At 36.6% G+C, this 26492-nt stretch overlaps 1 protein-coding gene across 6 annotated transcripts in view; it reads right to left on the reverse strand.

The window, feature by feature from the left end:
* The window catches only part of PAN3 (poly(A) specific ribonuclease subunit PAN3), an 81633-nt gene that overhangs the window by 3235 nt on the left and 51906 nt on the right, over window positions 1-26492 (reverse strand). For 5 of the 6 annotated variants that reach the window (XM_065627749.1, XM_065627768.1, XM_065627759.1 and 2 more), the window contains 12 exons: window positions 24509-24756; window positions 23852-23956; window positions 23132-23189; window positions 21823-21984; window positions 21546-21662; window positions 21338-21439; window positions 13332-13497; window positions 12815-12902; window positions 7533-7672; window positions 6540-6669; window positions 2896-2960; window positions 2046-2184 (listed from right to left, as the gene is read on the reverse strand). In XM_065627749.1, the coding sequence (XP_065483821.1) occupies window positions 2046-2184; window positions 2896-2960; window positions 6540-6669; window positions 7533-7672; window positions 12815-12902; window positions 13332-13497; window positions 21338-21439; window positions 21546-21662; window positions 21823-21984; window positions 23132-23189; window positions 23852-23956; window positions 24509-24756 (1520 nt within the window). Of the gene's footprint in view, window positions 1-2045; window positions 2185-2895; window positions 2961-2981; window positions 4708-6539; window positions 6670-7532; window positions 7673-12814; window positions 12903-13331; window positions 13498-21337; window positions 21440-21545; window positions 21663-21822; window positions 21985-23131; window positions 23190-23851; window positions 23957-24508; window positions 24757-26492 lie in introns of those variants that run through there. The other variant, XM_065627777.1, reaches the window with a different exon arrangement.

Consider the following 26492-nt stretch of genomic DNA (forward strand, 5'->3'; position numbering starts at 1 on the left):
ATACAACCCCAGTAGGATTAAATGTATTATAATGCTGTACAGAATAGCAGAAGAAATTAAATTTGTCACTAAGAAGTTCCACTAGTTGCTGTCTGGAGCAACACAGCAAGTTAAAAATTTCTTGCATTTGTCTTTTAAAATCAACTTCTCAACATAACCTTAAAAGCTGGAACCTGCTAAATTTAAAGTTCCTTTGTGAATCACTTCAGAAGGATAACAGCAAGCCAAATAGCTCTTAATTCTTGTAAAGTAGAATAAACCCACCAGTCTCTTCCAACATCCATTACAATATATTATCACGACCAGGGTGTTTGTGAAATATTGCCTACTATTTCCATCAGCATCATACAAGAAATCAGTGAATTAATGAATGTAGGATACGGAAGATCTGTATTGAGAAAAACACACTGCTACCTAGAAACAGGAATATTTATGGCTTTCTCTCCTCCTGTGGAGGCATAAATCTATATCTCAGCTGAAAAGATCCCTAAAACATCACACTGGAAAAAAGGTATTTTTTTTAAACAATAGAGCAATTTTCATTCAAAATGAACGACTTTGAAGGGTAGCAGGAAAGCCCAAATAACCACTTCTACTAGTGCACATGGCGGTTTCAGAAGTATTTAGAGTGTATTTCCAAAGTAAGCTCCATGAACTACATTTTTTTGTGTGCTGAGCCCACAACCACAGAAGAGAAGAGTCTCTGTTTAAAAACGTAAGCCATGAACATTTATAGAACAAGGCATTCTTTGACACCATCTCTTACCTGACCTATGAATTCAGGACTGTCCCCTCTTGCTACAGTACTGTACGGGTCACTGCTTTCAAATCATGATGGCATTTCACTGCCTATTTGAATATCAACATGCTTTCTTTTTGATTTAGCCTCAATCCCTTTAATGTCCTTTTTAAAGTGATTACAGACACCAACCAGAAAGATAAAAAGGAGGTTAAAGAAATGCACAGCAGTGGTCTAATAGGAGGTCAAAAGCCCCAACAATTTAGAAGAAGATATAACTGTAGTTAAGTCAGTTGTTACATGTCAAAGGATCTGAATATATTCATTTTTTTCTGGAAGAGAAAGTTGGCTATCCTAATCCTAGAAAGAAAATACTAGCCACTGAAACTGTATACTGTCAGTGTCTGCATCACCATTCTCTACAGTGAGTGGAACAGTGAGTGGAATGACCAAGCAACTTAAAAAAAAAAAGAAAAAAAAAGAAATAGCATCTTAGTCTCCTATGATTTACTGAAGTTAGGCAAAACAACAAAATAAGTTGAAAGCTGATCTGTCCATTAAAAAAAAAAAAATCAGCGAGTACTCTTTATTTATGGAGCAAGACAAGTTCTACAACTACTGAAGATCTTGTGGTCTCTCACACATCTCCCACTATTAATCAAGACAGCGCTCAGCTAAAATTTTGCTAATGGTGCAGCTCTTGGAAAACTGCAAATAGCTTTGTTAAATCAGCCTTGGAAAACAAAGGGCTGGAGAGGCTAGGGAAGTTATCGGAAGTGGACTTAACATTAAGTCACAGAAATTTTCCAGCACTGTCCTAGATGGTAAGGATTTTGCACAAATTTCTATTGCAGCTTCCCTCGTGATATGCCCTCCTGTCTCCTGCTCTGGTCAGTACAGTTTAAGAATGGATCCTCTTGCCTTATGACCATCCTCTGCAATAACCTCCCCCAGTTAAAGGGGTTTTATGGATCCTTTATGCTGTGTTGAAAGACCAGAGTAGCATAAAGGGACCAGCATTGCTTATCCACAGTATTCAGTGCATTCTAGCATGAAAGTCATTGTATCTCATGCTATATTACTGAATTCTAAGTTTTAATACTAATATACTAAGTTTATTTAAAATATCCATAAGTGTTTGAGTATTAGCTAAGTGAATACATTGTTTTCATTCAAAACAGGGGGAAAATAACCAGTTAAATCAACAGAATTAACCTGCCAATGCTAACTTGCTCTGAAGTAGAATATGATATTAAAGAAAGTTAACCCAAACAAATTTTTAGAAGCTAACCCAAGTACAGTGTACCTTGTTAAGACATGAGATAATGTGACTGAGGTCAATCCAAGGAGTACCCGCTTCTGTCACCTGATGGAAAAGGTGATCTCGAAAGAGCTTTAGTAAATACCTGTCTCCAGTTTCAGACCACGTTGGGTCCTTCTGAAACCTGGTGTAAGACAAAGGCTCATATTAAAGCTCAGAAAGTTAATAAAAATCAAAACCCACAGATATACATGACTCTTCAGTCTAAACTGAGCAATCTTACCGCTTTGCTAAGCTACCTGTTATAATTTGCAATTAAACAGCAGTCTCCCCTCTGCCACAAACAGAAGATAACATATCCAGAGTTTCTCAGCTGCTGAAGTACCTGAAGCTGATGCCTAACAGAGGCCCACAGAAAAGTAATGGAAGCAAGAGTTACCTTCAACAAGTTTAACATGTAAATGTTAGAAATCAGCATTACAAACACAACTCCAAGTCTATTCAATAGGATGGAAAACAGATCATGAACACTTCATTTCTATGTACTAGTTCATTAAAAAAATGACTAGCTTAAAACCAATATTTACATTTTTTGCTACAGCTAAAGCAAACTATGGATGTCCTCAAAAACTACTGTCACTCACAAGAGACTGCTAGGAGAAACTATACCAAAAAAACTGAAGCAACTTCAGCATATCTATTTGCAGCCTTCTCTTCTCCTTTATTTAAAATTTTGGTCAAAGTTCATTATCTTAATTTCTGAAGGCTTCTTAAATACCCATTTCTTCAGGAGCAAACATAGGGAAATGGTTTAGCTTAAATTTATGAGAGAAGAAACCTTGCATTGCAAACTGAGTTTTACATCCTCTACACCATGAAAACAAGAGTTTCTTACTCTGGCCTCTCATTGATTGTTCCCAATTTTGCTAGAAGCCTGAACAACCTTCCATTTTGCACCTCCTAGAAAACAAGGAAGAGGTTATTAAAACTTCTGAAATATAAAATTAAGATACTTACTTGCAAAAGACATACAGTAGTAATGCCAATGAAGCACTATTAATTACAATGATTTATTTATTCTAAGAAGAGGGTCATTGTTTCAGAAATATATCAAAGGCATTACCTTGTGTATCAGTAGCCCAATGCTCATTTTAGCACTTCATATTCAAATTATAATGTGGAAATTTAACAGCTAACAACACCTTGCTGCCCCAGCAGGAACTGGATCAGGCAATCTATTTCTTTGTAGAAACATAAGTCTAGTCCCTTGCCAGCCTATACCTACAAGTATGATAAAATAAGTTAAACTAGAAGAATATGGTAATATATATGCACACAGCTATGAAGACCTGTAGAAGTATATAGTATAATACCTTATTTCAGCTAAAGATGAGAAGGAACAAAATCTACCAGATTTTTCAGAAATGCTTTGTAAGCCATTATTAGTAAATATTTAGCAACAATAACAGACCAACATTCAAATTGCAACTGATTCCAAATGTAATTTTGAAACAAGCTTTTCCAAAAAAGCTAGAATTTAAGTCTTAGCATAAATTCTGAGTCCATCAAAGACAGAGGTAAAGCAATGAGAATAAGCTCACACAAAACACAGAATATTGGAATTACACAGGCTTAGAATACATGCAATTAAAAAATTTATTTCACACGTTTTTCCTCATCACTTAGGACACAGTAAAAAGAGTTACATCCTAGCTTACATTAGACTGTGGATTAATCTTTTGTTTAAGTAAAAACCACCCAAAGCTGGCAGGAAAAAGATTCTCTCCTGATATTATTCATAGTCTCCAACATTATTCAGGCTAAGCTGCATCTCATTCCATGAACGATCATATTGATTTCTAATGAATTCAGTCTAGAGTAGATTACTGTGCACAGCTCAGTAAGTAAAGTACGTCAAGGTGATAATATCTTGACCTCACACAACCTATGGGTTGTAAGACTTCTATTACCAGTCAAAAAACCACACAGCAGAACAGCTTGTACCACAACTCATAGAATCATAGAATAGTTTGGGTTGGAAGGGACCTTCAAAGCTCATCTAGTCCAACCCCCCTGCAATGAGCAGGGACATCTTCAACTAGATCAGGTCGCTCAGAGCCCCGTCCAGCCTGGTCTTGAATGTCTCCAGGGATGGGGCATCTGCCACCTCTCTGGGCAACCTGTTCCAGTGTTCCACCGCCCTCGTTGTAAAAAATTTCTTCCTCATGTCTAGCCCAAATCTCCCCTCCTCTAGTTTAAAAGCATTACCCCTTGTCCTATTGCAACAGGCCCTGCTAAAAAGTCTGTCCCCATCTTTCTTACAGGCCCCTTTTAGGTACTGAAAGGCCGCAATAAGATCTCCCCAGAGCCTTCTCTTCTCCAGCCTGAACAGCTCCAACCCTCTCAGCCTGTCCTCACAACAGAGCTGTTCCATCCCTCTGATCATTTTTGTCGCCTCCTCTGGCCCCTCTCCAACAGGTCCATGTCTTTCCTGTACTGAGGGCTCCAGAGCTGGACGCAGGACTCGAGGTGGGGTCTCACCAGAGGGGCACAATCACCTCCCTCAACCTGCTGGCCACACTCCTTTTGATGCAGCCCAGGGTATGGTTGGCTTTCTGGGCTGTAAGTGCACATAAACTAATTGTAGCTACACTTACAGACTGACAGGCAAGACTTACCTTGTCCAGTTAGCAGAGGTCTATACAACCTGCAAATAATATTTCGGTATGTGGCCAAATACACAAACACCAAACCCACATCTGTATGAATGCCACTGCCTTGCAGATTCCCAGTCAATGGTGACAGAGCTGAGCAACAACAGTGGCACTAAGTCTCCAGGTGGCCTCTCTGCAGGCTTGGCAGCCTGTAAGGCAGGGAGCTCTTCTACAGAGGGGATTAGAGGACTTGAAAAACTCAGGCTTTGCATGCTTGAATGGTGTGACACGCAGATGATGAGAATATTAAGGTGAGGAAGGAAAGGGACAGAATAAAGGGGTCACTGTTGTGTGAAACGTGAGGGTTATGAAAGTAACAACATATTCATGGCTTCAAGAAAAAGTTAGTACCTACATACAAACCACTTCCAGCATCAGAGTCCTTAAGGTGCAGATAACTGTGTGCCTGAATATGAGGAAAAAATTTAATACATACTAGTCTTGTACTAAGCATCCCCTAAGCATCTGCTTTGAAGCAATAATGAAGAGAAGGTACCAGGCGAGACTTCAGGGATAGCTCTGATGTTAGAGGATGTAGTAGTACAAACAAGTTACAGTATGACAGCTAATTAGCAGCTGCTATTTATCACTGCCAGGCAAACAGCTATTGCCAAACTGGGGGCTATGCAACAACTTGGATTTGTAGTGGCTCTGCTCATCTGCCAGTGATAAGCAACTGCTGTAAACATCTGACGGAAAATGTGGAGTGCTTAATGCTGATTACAGGAAAATCTCCACCTTTGTTACAGGAAAAGATCCACCTGCTGAAATTTGTGCAGTCACACTGAGCCACCTTAACACGAAATGATCTTAAATGTCTTCAGTGCACGAGTAGTGGCTGAATCTGACAGAAATGGTAAGCACCCATTATCTACATCTCTGCATCCAAAGTAGAAATGGACTTGCTCTTCCACAGCTCTTTGCTTCTGATAGATTTCAAGATCTTTCACTAAGGAGGGAAAACAGTTATCATACAAGCCAATGGTGGAGAAGTTAAGAGAATCGGTTCACAAGAATCCCAACCATCCGTCTACTGCCTTTAAAAAAAAAAAAAGTCAATGGGGGCATGTAAAGGAAAGGAGTCCAGGACTTGATTAATTCCTTAAAAACATAATATCCTATCTTACACATATCTGCAGCAACATGGAAGCTTTCTGTAATGTATCTCTGTCTTGTTAGAAAATCGTGTGGTCAGTGGCTTCTGAACAGCAGACACCCTTTTCCTGTTGAACAAATACACGTGAACATGGGACAAAATACGTATTTCCTTTGTAGCACTTGATACCTTGACTGAATTTGAAACTCTAACCAGACCCCCACAGCAGGAGGGGCACACTTTGGGGAAACTGAGGATGGCAGCCTTGACCTCCATGACCCAGCATTCATTTGGAAAGGAAAACATATAAGTGAAGGGACACCAGAACCCAAATCTTTCCAAGAATTTAGAGGCAACATTTGTTGCTGTATAACCTCTAATACAACCTATACGATCTAGCATGCAGTGACATTGTTATTTACTCAGAATACTACTTTTTAACCATTCTATAAAGAACATCTTTTTCAACACCACTGGTTGGACATGAAGATGGTACTTCAGTCAAAGCCCAGCTGAAGACATCCTAAAGCTATTGGTTATTAGAGCTTTTGGACTTCCAATACCTTGAAGCTCAGAGTTCCCAAGTCTGCAGGCAGATTACTTAGGCTGATAAACAAAAGAGCAAAAAAACAAAGCAAACCAAAAAACAGTAGAAAACAGTCCCTATTAAGGTATCGCTGTAGGAACACTGACTATAGGACTCCTGGTAGGAATTACTGAATTATTTACCTTTGCAAGGTCTTCCTCTATAACATCATTTCGCATCTGAGCAGCATCCAACTGAGTGTAGAATCGTGCACCAATCATAGGCATGATATCATTTACGCTGCGAAGCCTGTTTTGGTCAGTCAGCAAATACCTGCCAAGATATCCCCACACCCCAAAAGCTTACTTAAACATGCTGCAAATGCCAGAGAGTTCTTCCTGTTATGACTTTATAACTGTTTGACCCTGATGTCTATTTAATACACAAAAGTGACAATTGCAGCATTTCTTAAAATAAATATTAACAGAGGAAACATGTTAACTTATATAAACCCAGTCAATTATTTATACAAGATGGGAGTGCACTTTCATGGAAACGCATAGTTCACCCACTCAAACAGCAAGAACATACTCAGAAAAGACAGAAGACTCCAAGATTCAGTTTGTAGCATAATTGTTTTTCAAATAAGGGAGGAGACAGATTTCTACTTTTTCCTCTTAGGCTAGTATAGTCACCATTTCTCCTCTTCTGAAGAGCAATACAAAATAATACACAGACAAGAAAAACTAGCACTCAACCCTTTGGTCAAAAAAGCAATGTGCCTATTTCCCAACACATTCTGAACTGTGAGATAAGACTAGCACATCGCTACATTAGGTAACAGGCAAAAAAGCCCAGTATTGAAGACAAATTGAAATGCTTGTTTGTTTTGCTTAAGCTGGAAATTAAATTCTTATCAGGAGCTTTAATTGCAGTTAGCAAAGAAAGCATATTGATTTGATCAGATACATCATAAAAATATACATTATACAAATTCATTCTAAATTATAATGTTTAACAACGCATTGAAAAGGCATGCAGACAACTCTACGTCAGTAGTTATAACTAATCATACTTGCTTCCAAAAATATTATTTGACATTTTCATTTGTATGGTTAAAAAAGTAATAATTTCCTTTAAATTTTTTTAAAAACAAACAAAAACCACCCAAACAACATGTATATTAGCAAACTTACAAAATCAGATTCTTCAGATCAGAGGAATAGTTGATTGTCACCAGTTCCATTGCTTTCTGCAAATTCTCTCTCTGAATTCCTGATAAAGAATTGCAAGCCAAAGCCAATACAACTTTCCCCAGGGAGATCAGATCTGCTTGCTAACAAGGAAAACACACAGATAAGATTTTTAGTATAGATAAATATTACCTAGGGTACTAGATGGCATTTAAAAAGAGAGAGTTCTTCAATAATGTTAGAAGAGTTTAAGCAACTAAAATAAGTGCTATTCAAATTGTAGTTCAATACAACTGTCCAAGTTACAGTAGTTAAAATGTACTGAGGAAAATCTGTCCTGATACCTAGTAATTTCTAGGTATTACATTTATATCTGAATGCTTAAAATTTACCTATTTTTAGCTTAAGTAGTAGCTTTAGAACCAGAGAGAACTCTTGTGTAGTGAGCAGAAGGTCTACAAAGAGGGTCTCCTAACCACCCATGTGCTTGCTCCTGAGGAGTCAAGGAGTTGGTGGCAAGTCTTCCTAATACAAGATGCAGAAACACATATCAAGGATGACTTGCTACAACAGAAACGCCATTTTCTGGAGTCATATCTTTTCACACTGGTTACCCAGAGGGGTAACTATGTTTGCTGCCTCAGGTTGCACGGCTGAGCAGAGCTTTCCCTGCGGCCACATCTCCCAGGCGCTGAGGGACAGAGTAATGAAAACATTTCCAAGTCTCTCAATGTCCCTGCTGTTTCCATATCAAGTATGATTAAGTAGCGTGACTTAAACATGGATATGCAACATGGCAGAAGTTAAAAAGCACAGCACTCTTGCAGCTAATGAAGACAGAAACAGGACATGGAAAACGAGACAGAAATAAGGATGACAAAGTGCTGGAGAAGGAGATGGGACTGGCATTTGCTAGACTTTCTCTCTTATGGAACCAGGGATTCCTGAGTATCAGCATTCCTTTGTACTTTGGCAAAGTAAAATGAGCAACAACTCCATTCTGGTGAGAATCAATTTGCTTCCCCTACCAAGTAGTGAATTTGAGCAGCTGAGGACACTGCTATAGTACTAAACAGAGGAATCTTGTTGACATAGATTCTATACAGAGATATCAGTTACTTGGCACAATAGCATTTTTATTATTTTTTTCCCTTTGAAAAGACTTAGAAATATGTACATATTTGTACCAGCCATAAGATGATCTTTCTTGTTTCTGCTGTCCTCTACACTTAACACCTTTCAACTTTTAATAATTCATAAGTATGTCTACTAAATAAATTTGCTATCAAACAACCCTGACCAATACACACAAAACTTACAACTTTCAGCAAGACTTTGTGAAAAACTAGTCTACCTTTACATAGATGTTTTCATAATACAGACTGCATTAGATTTTAAAAATGCTTAAGAAAGAGCCTACATTAACATTAGCCAGGAAATTCTAATTTCAGGCTTTTGTGGGGTTTTTGAGCATTTGACTTGCAACATTAATATTTGTTTGTTTTGCAAGGTACATCTAATAAAAAAAACTGGCAGAGATGATACAACACACCAAGGCAGCCTCAAACACACACAATTCAAATCACATGCTTAACTTGTTTTAGTCGCAGAAGTAACTTGGATTCATTCCACTAATTTTATTAACTTGATCTTCAAGCGATTCAGTTAGGAGTCTCATAGAATCAAGATATCTGTATTCTGCAAGACAATTCAGATTTTGAGCAAGGTGACTTGTTCTCTGGAGGCACCTCACTATTGACTGACAGCTGAAACCCTGCAATAAAATGTTATTACAATGCCCCATGGTTTATGTTTTGTAAGTGCACAAACATAGGCAGATTTTTTCCTGAGTCCAGTAAGACAGGAGAATGGACCATGAGGATTTATGGAAGTCAGATTCCTATTTTGCAAGGGATCAAACTACCATCCACTGACACACTATCCACACAGACAGGGAACACAACTTCCCAGAAGATGGGGTGAACCATCTCTTCTATAAGGAAGAAATCCACATATACCTATTAAACCCTAACCCTGCTTCTGAAAATATCAACCAATTCAGCTCTTCCTGCTTCCAGACAGCAAAAGGTTAAAGGAGGCATACAACAACTACTAGACCTCCCTGGAGCAGGGACATCAGAAATTAATCCTGTATTCCTGTAGTAGGTTCCCTAGTACAAGGTACAGATCAACCCCAGCCACGATAATTTCCCTGCTTATACTCCATATCAGCTTTTCAGGTATTTATGGGTCACACCAGTTCCTTTTACCACAGACCTGCCAAAAGCCTTTTGCTACAGTAACTATCAGCAGTGACTCCTAAGTCATACTAAGTTGATTTTCATTGTCAAGGAAAAGCTTTACAGCTTTTAAGTACAGGCTGCCTTTTGTTCAAAACATGTACCTTACATGCAACTAATGACCATTTAATTAGCAATTCAATTCATAACTGTAACCTGTAATAACATATCTTCTTATTTCCTGCAAGCTTTGCTAGTAGAGATTTTACCATCATCCAGTTAATTAATAGAAATATTAAATAGCATTAGACTAAAAAGCAGCCCCTAGGAGATAAACTCAGAAATAGCCCTCTCATCAATATCTCCTTGTTATCAAGTGTATTTCAAATATGTCAGTGAGCAATTTAAAGTTCAATTGAATAGGTACCCTTTCCGTTCTGTATATATATATTTTGTAATATTAAAAAACTATGTGCTACTATGCCAAATGCCCTGGAGATACCTCAGCATTTTATACACTTGGGTTTACCTTTCAGACATGTAAGCTAGTCAAATACATCTTATTTTTTACAAGATCCATTTCCCATAAACTCTTTGAAACTGACATTTCTGGTTATCCAGTTCCACTGCTTTGCTTGGATCAATATCAGCTCATCCACTCTACAATTCTGTGGATTCACTTATCCTTTTAAGTTCTGGAATTGCACTTAGAAGTCTCGCCAAGTTCCTAGCTTTTTTTTATTATTTATTTTTGTAAAGTCAACATTAATATTTTAGATGCCTCTTCAACTAGTTTCTTTAAATTGGGAGAGGTGTATGTGAAAGTTATTTTGGTTTGCTAAATTAAAAATATTTACTTTGAGCAAATGTAACCTTATAGCCCTTGTTAAATCAATAAAACTTGTTTTCTCATTTTTTTTTTAATGGAGAGGACTCACCTTCATTTTATTCCAAATACAGAAATATTTATTAAGACTTTTTACTGCTTCCTACACCACCATTTACCATTTTCCCATCTGTATCTCATGACTGACTGACACAAGACTGAAGAACTCAGGTGTGGGAAATTTTGTGCTGGAATTTATATAGATTTAACATCTTCGTTTTAATATAAGCAGCCATTCATATTTCATTTACTTCTTTTTAGCTTCCCTTATTGTGCCTTCATTTAACTCTCAAATGATCACAAATTCATGTGTTTAACAAGGATTGTAAAGAACAATTGCATTCCTTTTACACAGCCTCTTGCTGTTCTGGCCAAACTCCTTCCTATCTATATTAACAATGGGAAATAGCCAGAAAGTGACAAATGCTAACAAAAATACCTTCCTCCGTTGAAGACAGCAACAAGGAAATGCATATTAGCTGGGCAGTAGACCAAGAGATAACCTACATTTTTAACAGTCACAGGAGTCCCAGAGGAATTCAGGAACTGGGTCATGGATCAAGAGGAAAAAGGACAAGCAGCAGCTGTTATTTTGTAATTTTATCTGGCTAGGACAAACAAAGGTAGAGGATGATAAATGACTCCTGAATTTCAAGGAATGAACTCAGTCCAGAATCTTTGAATGAACAAAATGGACAGTGAAAGCCTAGCCCTTCTAGAGGAAGCGACAAAAAAAACCAGAAGGCAATACAATATTTCCTAACTCCAGTTTAGATCTTCTAAACTATATATTTAAGAGTATTTCTTTTCTGGATTAGCAGTGATTCCTGAACAATTTGGATAGTAACAATGTATAAAAAAAGCAAAAGCATCCCCCCTAAACAAAAATAGGCATTACCAAGCAAGTTAGTTGCCAAGTCCTGGGCTGCCACAATGGTAAATGCTTTTGACAGACTCATGTACCTGCAAGTATTTTTAGATTTGTACCTCCAAGTACATGAAATGTTTTGCTTTAAAATTACTTGAATGTCACAGTATCTCAGGAGGATCTCTTTCCCAGATGCAATTAAAATAAATTTAAAGAAGTATTTAGATTTAAAAAAAACTCATTACATTTTTAGACACTGAATCCCTTGCTTGCATGTATTCTATCTTCTCTCAGCTGTTTTCCACAAAATTATTACCAAAAGCCCATTGATATGTAGCTTAGGGTGGGCAGGGAATCCTTTGATGTACTACTCAAAGTAGGCTGAAAATGGCTTTACTGTATCATTCAAAAAAAAAGTTGCTATGTTCTAGGACATGGTCTCCAATAAACTACTTTCTGCCTGGCCAACATTCAAACACTTCATTTATTACTGAAAGACTCTGAATAAGCAGTTCTCACAGTGAATAAGCTCAATTAATGAAAATAAATTAAATCCAACTCCCTGCTGTAGTCTTTCACTCCCAGTATGGACAGGGTATGTGATGACTGCAGAAGCAATGTGCTTTACCCTGAGTGGAAGAGGCGTCCTGTACACAGTGATGCTCCAGGACACTGTGGAACAGCTTTTGTTAAGTCTAGAGGGATTCTTCTTAATTCAGGAACTATGTAGAGTCTACACTTTGGAGAATGTCAGGAGAGCACAGAAAAACTAGGAGCCTAAAATAAAGGTACACTAGAACCTTTTAGGACTGAGGAAAAGGCCTTAGTGCAGTCACTTAGATCTCTTACTCCTCTGTGAACAGGTATTCAATACTTAAGTTATTTTTATTAAAATAACAAAAGAGAAAGCAGAGCAAGAACTGTTACTGAACCATGATTTTTTAATCTCTAACACTAGATTTTTCTTCGCCTTCCTTTAATAAATTTGTATTTCCAACCATTTCTGACTTAAGTTTGTTGAATATTACTAATTCAACCTGTTTGATGAGTTTGCTAAAACTTCAGAAGCAAAAGAAAGCAAAATGAGCATTCTCTTTTCTAAATTACAAGCGAATTTGAACAATGCATAGCAGAACCAAGATCAAATTAGGAATAAAAAAAGTACAGTTATTTAGAGACAGACATACTGGACTAGAGTTTAACTAAAATACTTGTCTTCCAAAAGGAATCACACTGGTTTTCAATATTCCCCATGTCAAGTCACGAACAGACCTCAGTTCGGTTGTCTTACCTGAAATTGAGCCATTAATGCCAGTGGATTATTTTGACTGTTGTCAAATGTCAAAACATCAAAGATTCCAACACAATTAACTCGTAACCTTTAGGAACGAGAAAAGAAAGAAGTATCGTTAAATTTTGCTGGTTACTCGATTTTTCCTCTAGCATTCATAGAATACTTTGATATGGTAAAACAGTCATCAGTACTCAGTAAATTAGTATGAAGCAGAAAATACTAATTTTACTATTTGATAAAATAGGAAACAGTCTTCAGTTTACAAATAAATCAACAAATTTCTAAATTGTCAGTAGTGGATCTGAACAGTACTTTGAGGATAATGTATAAGCCTTCCCAAAATATGGTTATAGAAGTTTAAAAAAAAATTACAAGTTTTAGCACATTGTCTCATGCCAGTTAAAAGTAACAGAACTTCCTAGTCAGACTTTGCTATTTCCCTAACAGGTGCATGGTCAGCAGCTACCATGAACACAGATCACAAGAACACAGTGAGAACTAACACTTCCATCACCTTGTTTTGCCCGTTACTAGAATCTTTGTTGGATCCATGACTCGGCACGCCAGCCCTGCTGTGTGAATGGTCCGTAATGCAGAACTGAGCTGCACAATATATGCCCATATCAAGGACTCTGGAAGCAATCCAGCATGCTGCCGTGGTAGAGGTCCATCATGCTGACCTAGAAGCAAAACATTGTAAGCATCAATAGAAGGCTACGAAACAAAATTCAAATTAGAATATTTTGAATTATATAATTAACTTACGTATACATTTCATTCAACTCTTAACAGTCCTCAAGAGACACATCTATCATACTTTAATAGTTGGTTGGTTTTGGGTTGAGGTTTTTCTTGTTTGGTTTAGGCTGGGGTTTTTTGGAAGGACACCACGGTTTAAAATGCTGACAATTCATTTAGGTGGTATTTTCACTCTCATATCCAGGAAAACCATGCTGATTTTAAAGTTTAGGATGAATAATCATTATGAAAAGAGTGCTACTCAGAAATTGCTGAAAGTAGGTGGTACATCTAAATATGCTGGTATTCTGAAACAATAAGCATGTACCACAATAGCTGCAACAAATCCCATTTTACCCCCTTTATTGTAGGAAGGCTTAAAAATTAAACTTTCTCTATCATCTGATAAGACAAAGAAAAAAAAATGAGCTAGTTTCAAATTACATGGGCAAATCAGACTGGAAGATTTGATGGCTCAGCATCACTGAACACAACTTCACATATGTTCTGCTGTGACCCAGCTCCCTGATGAGTCATCACTGCATGACCCCTATTCAATGGGCCATATGAAAGCAACGCACTCCTCCCCTTCTACATGAATTTATAGTCCTCCTTTCCAAAATAAAACTAACGCTTTGCACACACACACACAAATTCTACGTTAAACTGTTTCTGAGTAATACTGAGCCACAGATGGAAACAAAGATATAGATAACAAATGTTATTTTTAGTAAGATGCGTATAATACAAAGAAATTGTTACTGTTTGCATGGCACGAAGCTGAGGTAAGAGAAGAAAATACATCCACAGTAAGACAGTGCACCCTAATTTTACAAAGCAAGATAGGCATTTTTTGAGATTGCCTCACTACTAATTTTGCAACCAATAAAGTCATCAATATTCAGTAAAACTATGTAAACATCCAATTCAGTTGTAAGCTGACTGCACTCCTCTCTTCCAAACATTTGTTTTTTGGGGATTTTGAGTTTGTTTTGTTTGGTTGGTTTTTCCTCTCCCTATGGGAGCATATAAACATCTATGCACTTGCTCAAAATAAGTTTGTGTGTCCTTGCATGTGTACACACACACACATATATAAATAGATTAGTTAAAACATGAAACGTTACAAAAATTTTTACTTAGAAATTTTACTGATTTGGGGGTGATGTGTTGGGAGTGTTCCCAGCTTTCATTTCTGAGCTTTTCTTTGTTTTTAACCTTTAGATCATTTTTCAGGTTTAAGGCGCTTTGATTTAGATTATAAAGATTAGGACTGACTTCTTTAAATAGCAATAAGCCTGGCAAGTCTATTGAAGGTTGAATATAATGAGATATTATTTGGTTTTTTCTGGCCTCTTGATGAATCATTATGCAAATCACTTCCCACAAACCAGCATACCATAAGCCTCACGTAGCAAACTTTTTCCCCCTCATGATTCTCTCTCCTTCAGAGTGACAAAAATTATGATACAAAAACAACTGAGGAGATATAGCCTCCTTTATTAGTTGAGGCTCTTTCTCTAGTTACTACTTGCTCTAGAATACACTTTACATTTGGTAAACAGCAACATGTGTGATATGTTTAACAGGAATACATACAGACACTGTAAGATACAGTTACCTCTGTATGAAAAAAGTATGTCCAGAACAGAAATGTTGCTATAATATCCCAAAGGCAGAGAAAAGCGAAAACTCTGGTGTTATTTTTCTGCATTCAACTTAAAAACAGCACTTGTCCTTTGATTTCCAGATAAAAGCAAGATAACCAAGACAGTATCCAACATATGTTGAAAAGCTGAAAGATCAGAGTTCAACACAGCTTCTCCCCTCTATCAGAAAGTCTCCATCAAGCAATAACATTATTTTACCACTAGAAAAACTCACTTGAGGCTACAGGCAAATCTAGGCCGCTGCTTTCAGACTGGCTGGCTGCACCCCACATTCCCATACACTAAAGGCACAAGCTTAAACACTGGAGGAATCAGTCTTGAAATGCCGTCTTACACAGACACACGTATGTATGTTTAAAACAAGTAAGATTAAAAGCAGCCCAGTTTGCTGCACTGCTGACTATAAAGTATGTCCTCTGTAGGCCCATCAGGCCTGCCACAGACAGCACTTGAGCAAGGACATGAGACCTCAAAACTTGCTCTTTAGGCAAAACACACAGTGGGAAAGCTTTTGAAACAGTGCAAAACATCAAAATATACGAAAATGCTACAAAAATGATCAAAATTACTTTACTCTTAAGAGTGGTATTTCAAAGGTTTCAGGGTTGATTTGAAGCAGGCTTCCCACCACAGGCTGAATCCACTGCTACAACATACAAAATTTCAGATTATGTTCTTCCCACCTACTGCAGGGCAGATTCACCTCTCCCACTACCTTCATCTCTCTAAGGTACAGAACACAAATACTAATGGAGAAGATTAAAACTTAAAGAACTGCCATTCCAAAAACATGGGTTATCCATTATCTTAATACAGCAAAGAAGAGTAAACTCATTGTCAGCATTATTTATTTATTTGGTTTTAAGTTCTGTGGTATGATGTTTTCAACTTAGCAAGAAATGTCCCCTCTGCACTAGTATGCACATGTATACTACTTTTTTGTTTGTTTAAAATGCATTCAAATGAATTTCAGTTCCTCAGAGCAGAGATAAAGCCAGGGATAGTCCCAGGGTGGGAAGGAAGAGCTGGGACCACTGGCAGTAGGACCCGTTTTACATCCCCAGGAACACTGTCAGGAAGCATGTTAACAAACAGCAATTCTCAGACAGTTTGGGGAGGGGGGGAGAATTTAAAAAAAAAAATTAAAAAAAAAAATCACAAGCCCAGTGAAAGATTTAGCTGCTCACAAACTGAACTTCTCAGGCCTGTAAATCAGACTTTTACCTTGAGAAGTGTGAATTGTTTGGTGTTTGCTCAGTGTTCAAGTTACAGTACTGAAAGTAAGATAAATGCAGTAGCCTTCCTTTCTCTCCTTTTTCCAGGAAAAGGTGTGTTTCAGTTGTGCGTTTCCCAATTTTCAATATACAAAAGGTTCTGAACTACTAGTGCAGCACTACATTTTGTAAAAATCTAAATATACTGAAAGTTTTAATTGACTTGAAAAAGTTGCAGCTTCTGGCAAAGGTACGTTAGGATAATTATTAGTCAGATATTTTGTCCTCAACAACATCACGTTGACTTTCAATATTTGTATATTCTCTCTCTTCATAATTTAAGTACACAACTTATTTGTTTTTCAATTGAAGAAGTATTATGAATGGACATTCAGCAACTGTGGATGCAAAAACTGTAAAGTCAGCAGCGAAGTCCATTTTTGTGCATTACATACTACTACTACTGTGTCCAAAGGAAAAAAAGGTGTCCAGGAAACTTGCCTCTCTTCTTCATTAGAAAGTATTTGTTTGCTGAAAAGCTGAATCTGTGGTGCTGAAAACTATTAACAGCATGTACACCGATGTTTAATTACTCAGGGTGTTTTTAATAAACAGACCAAAGGACATATCAAAGGCATACTTATCTCTTCCAACCACAAAAATTCATCAGGACAAAGAAAAAGCCTTACTGGCAGGAATGGGTGGCTATTGTTAATTTGCCAGGATTTTCTAGCTGATTGTTTTAAAATATATAAATTCTGAACATAGCTTACCCATTTAATTATGGGACTGCTAAGAACACTTCAGTACATTTGGGTTAACTTGCTAATTTAAAGAGCACATAATTTCTGCAGAGATAAATGTACTAGAATCTGAAGTGGAGAAATATCAGAAAGGTGGAAGAAAGCCAGCAAGTTCCAGAACGACAGATTTAATGTTTAGACGCTTTTGACAGAAATAAGTGTTTCGAAGAAATATGAGGAATGAGAATCAAACAAAAAGGAACTTCTCAAATCAATGTACTCTGAGTAATAATTAACTGAAAAGTCAAGCTCCCAATTTTAAAACTTGTAAAAATTTAGGAAAATATGACATAACATTGGATTATCACAGTCTACCACCTAAAGAGGATATTTCATTGAATAAAGAACACAAGCAATAAATTCTATAGAATTCAGAAGTAACAAGAGCATTAGTTTACAATATTAAAAAAAAGAAAAAATAAGCTGCTATTTTTTCCCCACACCAAATCCCTTTCAAAGTAGTTCTGTATCAGAGTCTGTAAATAATATGGGGGGGGGAAAAAAAAAAGACTGACCATACTGACACCAGTGACATGCAAGACAGCTATGTAAACCATAAACCTCATCTTTTAACTGTCAAAGTCTCATGTTGCCAACTGGAGTGTTCAACATAAATAAGGTTGCATACCTGAAATCAAATTCTGAGTTCACTGATCAGGTTCACAGTGTTGTGCCTCCTAAAACCTTTAAAAGCAATTGTACTAATCTGGGCCTCATGCTGCAGAGTACCCAACTTCCATCCATTCCCCTGCTTCTCTTGGGAGTCTCCTCTAGGCAGGCAGACGGCCAAGAAACTCTGTGAGGGGACGGAGAAAGGATCCGTGAAGGCAGGCAATTCTGAGAAATCAAGTTAGAGGTATGCAATCTTATTTTTCTCTCTTAAATTGCTCCTTCTACTGAGGCCCAGACTAGAAAGCAGCAGTTACCAAAAAAGAAAGGCCAAAGCAAAGATGTGCAGAAAGATTTGGCAAAATTGGGGAATTTCAAGTGACTTTTTTCTAATTTATCTAACAAAAAGACTGGAAAAGCAGGTAAATGAGAGGTGTCCCAGGCAGGAGAGAGTTATCTTCCTTACATATCCCTGTGAATTCTGCTGCAACAGTTCCTTTTAATTAAATAATACTTTGGTTTGGCATAACAGAAATTGGTGTCTTATTTCCGGTTTCAAAGATGGCCCTTGCCTACACAACTAAGTTGTAGTAGGTCAAATAAATGGTCCAGATAGCCCACTAACCTGTTTCAAAGACACACTAAAATCAGAATAGCAGCTTGCAACAGATACCCGAGTGTATGAACATAGAGAACTAGAATACTCTACTAGCCTCCAATGATTTGCAGGTCAGAGAACTCCTGAGCTAGAGACAGTGTCTTTGCAGTTAACAGTTCTCAAGTATTTCTTCCCCCATGAGTAAACTCACTTTCCCCTTGAACCCAGGCAAATGTTCACAATAATCTGTGACCAAGTTCTGCGGCTTAATTATCTTTACACAGGTTTTCAATTAGCTACCTGGCTAGTTTCATTTGTCTGTCCCTAGTTCTAGGCTGGAAGAAATAGCAAACTATTGTTGCTTATTAATTTTTTGCTTTAGCCTTGACAATTTTTCAGATATCTACTATATTCCAGTAATTTTTAACCCCACCGTATTCCTGTCCATCTTTAAGAGCATGAAAAGTACTATTCCACTTCACTGTTCTTCCTACAGAAGCTGCTCTGTGGCTTTGATTATCTCTATCACCTCTTCTCAACTTTGCTGGTCTTCTATACTCTTCAAAATGTGTAAGAAGGACCACAACTACAGATCTGAGTGTGATGCACCCATACCTTGAATATAATGTCTTCTGTTTCACTGTTTACTCTTTTCTTAATAATCTGCACCAATCTATTTCCTATTCCGGCTATTCAGCAAGAGGACAATATTTTCCTTAATTTACTTAACTATAGCCCCAGACCTATTATTGAGTGGTAACAGCCATGACAAAGGCAATCATTTTATGTTTATAGTTTTGTTTTCCCCTCAATCACATTGGTTTACATTACATCACCTGCTAGATTATTGCCAAGAGTCTTGCAAGATCCTTCTGCAATCCCTCACAATTGGCCTTTGTTTTTAAGAAACCAAATAATTTGGTATTATCAGCAACCTTTGACAGACCATTCTTTATCTTCAGTGCAAATAAATGAACGTGTTAAGAAATACAACTCCCAGCACATATTCTTGTGAGACTCCATCAGTTATCTCCCTTCACTGTGAAAATCAACTGTTCACTCTTACCCTCTTATCTTCTAACCAGTTATTAACCTAGACAAGGATTTTCTCTTTTGTCTCATGGTCATTTAGTTTCTTTTAGAGACTCTGATGGACTTAATTGAAAAGCCAGGATCTTATCTACTGGATCTTCCTTCAAAGGACTTTAATAGATTAATGAGACATGACTGCCCTTTATAGGAGCAAAATTTTAATTAAATTCCAGTGTGACAAAATAATGTGCCCCCAAGAATTTTATAGTAACTTCTCTTTTACCTAGAACAGACATCATTCTTCTGTAATACTCTACAGAGGTATAAACACATTACAAGGACTTATTTACATGGAAATTGAAACCATGGGTGGGAGACACTGGGAAGTCAAGTCCTGCATGTAACAGTCATTAACCTAGCAGTAGGTGTTCCAGATGTATCCTACCAAATCAGTTTCACATCAGGCTCACTGAATTTGTAATTGCATTCTTTGACTTGCCATGGGAGATGAGAAGCCAAAATACGTTTCTCTGTCTGAGATATTACCACCAAAACCAATGGCAGAAATCAAGTTCCAAACTCACTTATACCAGTCAGGTCAGAGCAAAGCCGGTGGGAATTATTCAGTATACAAGGGGTCTACAAGCCCTTGAATGTATTCACACACCACCAATCCATTATACTCTGATCTACCAGATAGCCAAGTAAAGTTTTCCATGTCAACTTTTGAAACAGATTGAATTTACAGCAAAAGGCCCTTTTTCAAAAGGCACAAGAAAGAAAAAACATTAGTTTCTACTTCTCTTCACACACTTGCAGCCTAAAGACACTTAGGGAACACTTATTAAATAAACAAGGCCAGGTCACAATCTTCTGGTTGTCCCTGCTGCTGGATCTAATTTCTGGGTTGGTCCTGCATCAAGCAGGAAGTTGAGCCAAGAGTTCCAAGGGTACCTTCCTACCCAAAGTCCTTCTGTGATTCCATTCAGCAGTGAGCAGACCTATTTCTCAGCTCTACTCATAGTTTTGGCCTATTGTGTTTCAGACTACACCTGGATGCAGTTTGTTGGACAGCATGGGTCACGAACTGGTCCTAACAGGCACTATGATTGGCAGCACAGTAGTTTGGTGTGGAAGAGGCTTTAGCCTTTAGTCTGCTGGACAACTTGCTGAGCCACAGACAGATTGTATTTATGGAAGTATAATGGATGTAACTTTCGTGACTTCTTTGAAGTCATAGTATAAATCTGAAAAAAATCAGACCTATGATGTGAAGTTTGTGTTTGAAAAGCATATGTTACAAGGATTTTTAAATCCATTTCTTGTTTTAATTAGTACTTCATGTTTCAAAACATTAAATAAAACTGTCGAATTAGTCCTCATAATACTTTATAAGGAAAAAACATATGTAAATTGACATAGCACATGTCTTCTATGATTTTGAAAACATCTCCAGTGTCAAGTATCACCCAGTGACAGACCTGTAACCCCAGAGTTCTTGGCTCTCAGTCCTGTTCAAACTTATTTCACTGTCAAAGAACTGTAATACCCCTTACAAAACAACATGAATTTTGCAAATTAGTTATAAGTCAAATATGACCAGAAAAGTAAATTGCTTATTGTTAGACTTTTACCTTAACTTTTAACTCCAGTTATACTTCTCTTTCAAAAAAACGTACATGCAGAAATTTTACAAATAGAAAGTGAAGAAAATTCTCTGATCCCAATCCACATACAATATGACAGAACTGATTAGCTAAGAAATGAATTTGAACAACCATTTCTGACCAGCTACTTACTGCTCAAGTATTGAAAATAGTTTACAGAAGCATTGTATGATAATGTGTTTTCCTTACCCCATTTTCGTTTTGTGAAATAGGCATCAGCACTAGGGTCATTGAAGTGTCTGCTCATCATAGTCTCTCCCCCAGCATGAAAATCATATGCAAACACAAGAGCTTAAAAATAGAAACATGTGACAATTACTAACTCAAGCATATTTAGAAAAAAGTCTCAACAGATGGAAAGAAGAAAACAAACAAGCAAAAAAAAAAACCAACTTACAATGTTCTCCAAATGCTTTAGTGGTAAACACCTCACGCAAGGTTACTATATTTGAGTGCTGAATTTTTTTCCACATGTCAACCAATACCATGCACTTTGTGTTAACAAGACGAAAACCTAGAAAAAACCAAAAACTATGGTTTCAAATGTACTGTTTTCAGGGAAAATTTTTTATTTTAACATTTCTTCTGAAACTACTGAAACGCAACCAGATGTTAAAATATGACTAGCATGCTTAGGAACGCTAGTCCTAATGAGACAACTCCATTTTTCTCACCATGTATTCTCCGAAGGCAATATGGCAGGTCATCTTTACTATTTACAGCTTTATAGCATGATGTAATGTACCCAAAGTTGCTTGTTTTCTGTATCCGATTGGGCGGTGGCAGTGGTTCTAAGGGGAAGAGACTGTGGTAGCTGTCCACTTCCGCAGGAACTGCTAAAATCGGTTTATACACAGAAACATATTAGGTGTCAGTTGACTTTGAGAAAGTTACAGTAGCAGAGTAGATTAAAATTACTATCATTAATACACAAGTTCTTTGCACCATCTTTTAGGTACATGTAAAGTTAAAATGCACTATTTTTGCTTTAATACCAACATACAGGTTCCTTGCAAGAGATTCCACAGTGCTAAAATAATTGTCTTCAGAAAAACAGCTACATCTAGTCAAAAACAAAACAAAAACACAGAATAGAGGCACAGTTCCATCTGCCATTTTCTCATTTGCCTTAAAAATTCACCTTTCTGAATTACCTTTCTTTGTTGTTTTTCTTGCACAAATTCATAAATAAGTACTGATTTCCATACAGACTGTAAGAACCCTGTTTCCATCACAAAAAGGCAAATTTGAATCTTACGTGTTGTAACGTAGTGGTTTTGAAAACAGAGAGGTGCTGAAGGTTTACAAATCAGATCAAGAGATTACACTTGCAACAAGAGATACACTTGTACAACATCTGGATTAGTAAACTAAACCACATTTTTTACTGTATAATTATAATATTAAACACACATTTGAGAAGTAAGGATAATGCAACCAAAAAAAGCGATGTTTAAACCGATCTGAACACAAATTGCAAATTCTCCAAAATCCAAATTACAATGAATAGTATATGCTTCTCTTGCCTGACAACTAGTACAAAGCTTTCTCTGATATACCAGCCAATTCACTTTAAAACAAACTAATTTGCTAGTTTATATACAGCCTTCAAGAACATATGCATCCTTTAAAGGAATACCTAATATGTACAAAGTAATACAATACTGTTTTCCACAATTCTTTGTTGCCTCGATGATTTTTCCTTTCTCTGCAATTTTAAGTAGTCCTAACCATTCAGGAGTTTCAAAACAGAGAAAATTGACAGAAGAAAGAGACAAAAAAGAAACAAATTTCATATTTCTGAAATACTTTGCATGTTGTTATCCACAGCCCAGACTGATGATTCATGAAAATTTAAAAACATGAAAAATTTCACAAAAAATTAAAAACAGGTAGTGTTTTTTGCAAGATGTTGTTAATATTCTTGAATATGTATGGTTGCAGAACAATATGATCACAGTTTAGTTTATAAGAAACACTTACCAGGAATATCAGCCTGATCAACCTGGGCCATAGTTATTAAGTGTCTGTTGATCAGTTCCTAAAGAACAAATTAAGTCAAGTTTTTGATCATTATATTTAAGCTCATGACCTTCGATAAGTTAACAGTACACTGCTTTTGAAGTACCAGCTACTTGTAGTAAAACAGTGAATCGATGCAAGTGTCTAGGACAGGGGTGGGGAAAAGACCACTAGCTTGAAAATGTTAATAACGAAACACAAATTCCTGAAGAAAGGAGCTGCAGAAGACACATTAGCTAGAACTAACCTTGACAGAGTCACCTACTACAGCAAAGCTGAAACAAGTCACAGCCAGTCCTCAGAAAAGGGCTCATTAACTAACACTTGCATATACTTTCATTTCAGTGAAAGACTTTAAAACTGGATAAGACTACAGCTCAAAGGAACACTACATAGATGAACTCATGCACGCCGAAACAATACACAAAGTAAGAATACATAGCTGAATAGTAAATCATGGAACACAGATTAGATTGCAGTCACATATGTTGTAACCCACCTCCACCACCTGTTGTACTCCATACATTACAGGACTTGATTTTTTTTTCCCCTCCTTAATTCTCCACAGGGAAAACTGACTACACAGATTTTGGCTTGCTATTTCTCTTCTATTATCAGTGATTTTCTAGGGGTTTTTTTGCCAAGATATGCAATTTTCTTTGAAATTCCCTATCTTCTTACCTGTCTAAGCTCATCTGCCATGAAGAAGGAAGGTGCATTTGCTTTTGGCTGCATGTAAGCAACATGAGGTGCAGCTGGGTGGTAAATGTGGTAATTTGGAAATACCTGAAAACAAAACATTTTAAGAAGCAGTTTAAAATACTTAAGTACAGGGAAAATAAATATTTTAATCACCCTTTTAGGTTGAACTACTGAACTACAAGGTCTTCATGCACAGTACATGTTACAAATACACTGTCAAATACATTGCAATTTCCTTACGTGATATCCACTACCAGCAATTTCAAGAGTGTGTATGTACATAGTTATTTTAACATTTTTGTAATTGCCTTTTCCCCCCACTATAAGTTATTTAGCCTATCAAAACAAAAATCTTAATTTTTCATGTTTTCCCATTACGTATGTATGCACTGAGATACACAAAAAAATGGTTTTTTTCTATTGTTGTAGAAAAAAACCTCAAAACTCTACACAGAGCTAAATGAAAAATATATTTTAAATTTTCTGGTCCTTAAATTTCAGTGATTTTGGAGAAAAATTGAAACAATTAAAAAGCCAAATCTTCATAAAGAATAAGTTTCTGGCATTAAGAACAAACATATCAACCAATTCAGCATTTGGAGACTCCATACAGTTCTGTATTGAAATCAAACATACCATTCCTGTGACAGGTGCTGGAGTTGTATCAGTGTAGAAGTACGTGGTTCCACCCACTGTTTCCTTCTGGATCACCTGGCCAGTAGATGGAGGCTGAGACACAGCATTAGCAACAGAAGCAGAGGCACTAGTAGGCACCATATAGTTTGCTGGGTTAGGAGTATGACTTCTTCTTCGAGGAGCAGGAGATGTATGAGGAGTTATTTTGGGGGAATGAAGAGGAGAAGATCCTGCTGACAGTGACATTCCTTAAAGAAACACAAGAAGATATTCTTGATCAAATCTGTCATGAAAAAAATAGGCAATTTGGAAAAAAAAACCAAAACCAAAAACAAAAAACAACACAGCCTTTACTACCAAGAATATTCTACGCAGGTGAGATGCTTAAGGATTGCTACATCTGTGTGAAGAGCTAAAACGTAAAACATTAAGAGCAAGACTGAACAGAGAAATTTTCCCAAAAATCTTTGCTTAATTCAGAGGAAAGGGCTTGGGAACTTACGATCTACACACGGAGAACTGGAATGAAAGACGTAGAAGTAGTAGAAATTGGGAGATGAATCAAATTAATGCTGTGTCTAGAAGAGAGTTTATTAAACTGCAAAAAGATAAAATATTAATGCCTATATGATAAGTGAATGTTCATGTAACAGTTACATGAGCAGTTAATGGAGCTCTCCAAGCTGTAACTCACTTCACCTAATTACATGTGTACCTTTTACTAGAACCAACTCCACAGCTATGAATGAGTATTAGAGTTGGATCCCCAGTAACTAGAGCACACAAATAATCAATACACAATATGCTACTTTTAATAATTTCAGGAGAAATTATCTGTTTTCCTATAATTATTATACTCAAAAATCATCCTCCAAAACATCTATTTAATATGCAACATAGGTAACTTCTAAGAATATGAAGGCTGTTAGACATTCATGCTGAGATTTTCAAATTTATTTAGAATTAATTTATTGACTGCTGTTTACCCTCTAGCATTAGACAGGCAACTCAACTGGAACTTGAGAAGCTCAGCTTCTAAACAAAGTACATCAGTGTGGAAAAACAGAGACAACTTTTTTTGCACACACACTTTTTAGTTACCAAAAACTAATTTAGTTACTTCAAGAGTCATTGTACTCAGAATTCTCAGATATGCTTATTTATAAAAGTAGATGTTGAAGAAACCTCCCAGGGATAAGAAGAGATAACCCTTCAGAAAACTCCTAGTATTACTAGTAGAAGATCCTAGATGTCCAAGTACTCAGATTAATACAAAGGAGAGCATCCATGAAGCTTATTGATGCTCAGTTCAGCTTGGGATGTACTTTCTCTTCTTTAAGAGTCAGAATTATATTAGTCATACTAAATTATTTTTTTAATGGATATAAGAGATAAAACTTTCATATTTAATGCTCTATGGACATCTGAGAATTCTTGTCTAGTTAAGAACTCAGCTGGTACTCATTTGCTTAAATTATCTCCATTTATAAGTTCTACTAACTAGAGTAAAAAACAAGAGAAACTTTTTTTCCACATACAAATTTTAGTTACCAAAAAGCTAGTTTAGTTATTTCAAGAAAGAGTTATTGTACACAGAGTTCTCAATATGCATCACCAGTAACATGTAGGAGTGTTTTTACATTTGTGTCTTGTCTCTACGGTATAATAGTTACATCCCTCCTACTTTTTTTTAAAAAAAACAAATCACAAAAGCAAATAATAATTTTAGTGTAACAGTTTAATCAGTAGTTGGGGAAAATTATTTTGAAACTATATTATTCTAATATAATTAACAGAATATTCGTAACCATTCATTTAGCTCAAATCATTTATTTTTTTGACATCTCAAAAACTACATGTTTTAATTCAGCACAATTATTTCTTTTGTTCTTGGAAAGTGAATAGTTCCAACAAAATAAACAAGATATTTCCATGTAAATCCTAAGAAAAATCTTATGCTTTTCTCTTTAGTAGTGTCTCTTCA

The sequence above is a fragment of the Caloenas nicobarica genome, chromosome 1, assembly GCF_036013445.1.
Source record: "Caloenas nicobarica isolate bCalNic1 chromosome 1, bCalNic1.hap1, whole genome shotgun sequence".
Classification (NCBI taxonomy): domain Eukaryota; kingdom Metazoa; phylum Chordata; class Aves; order Columbiformes; family Columbidae; genus Caloenas; species Caloenas nicobarica.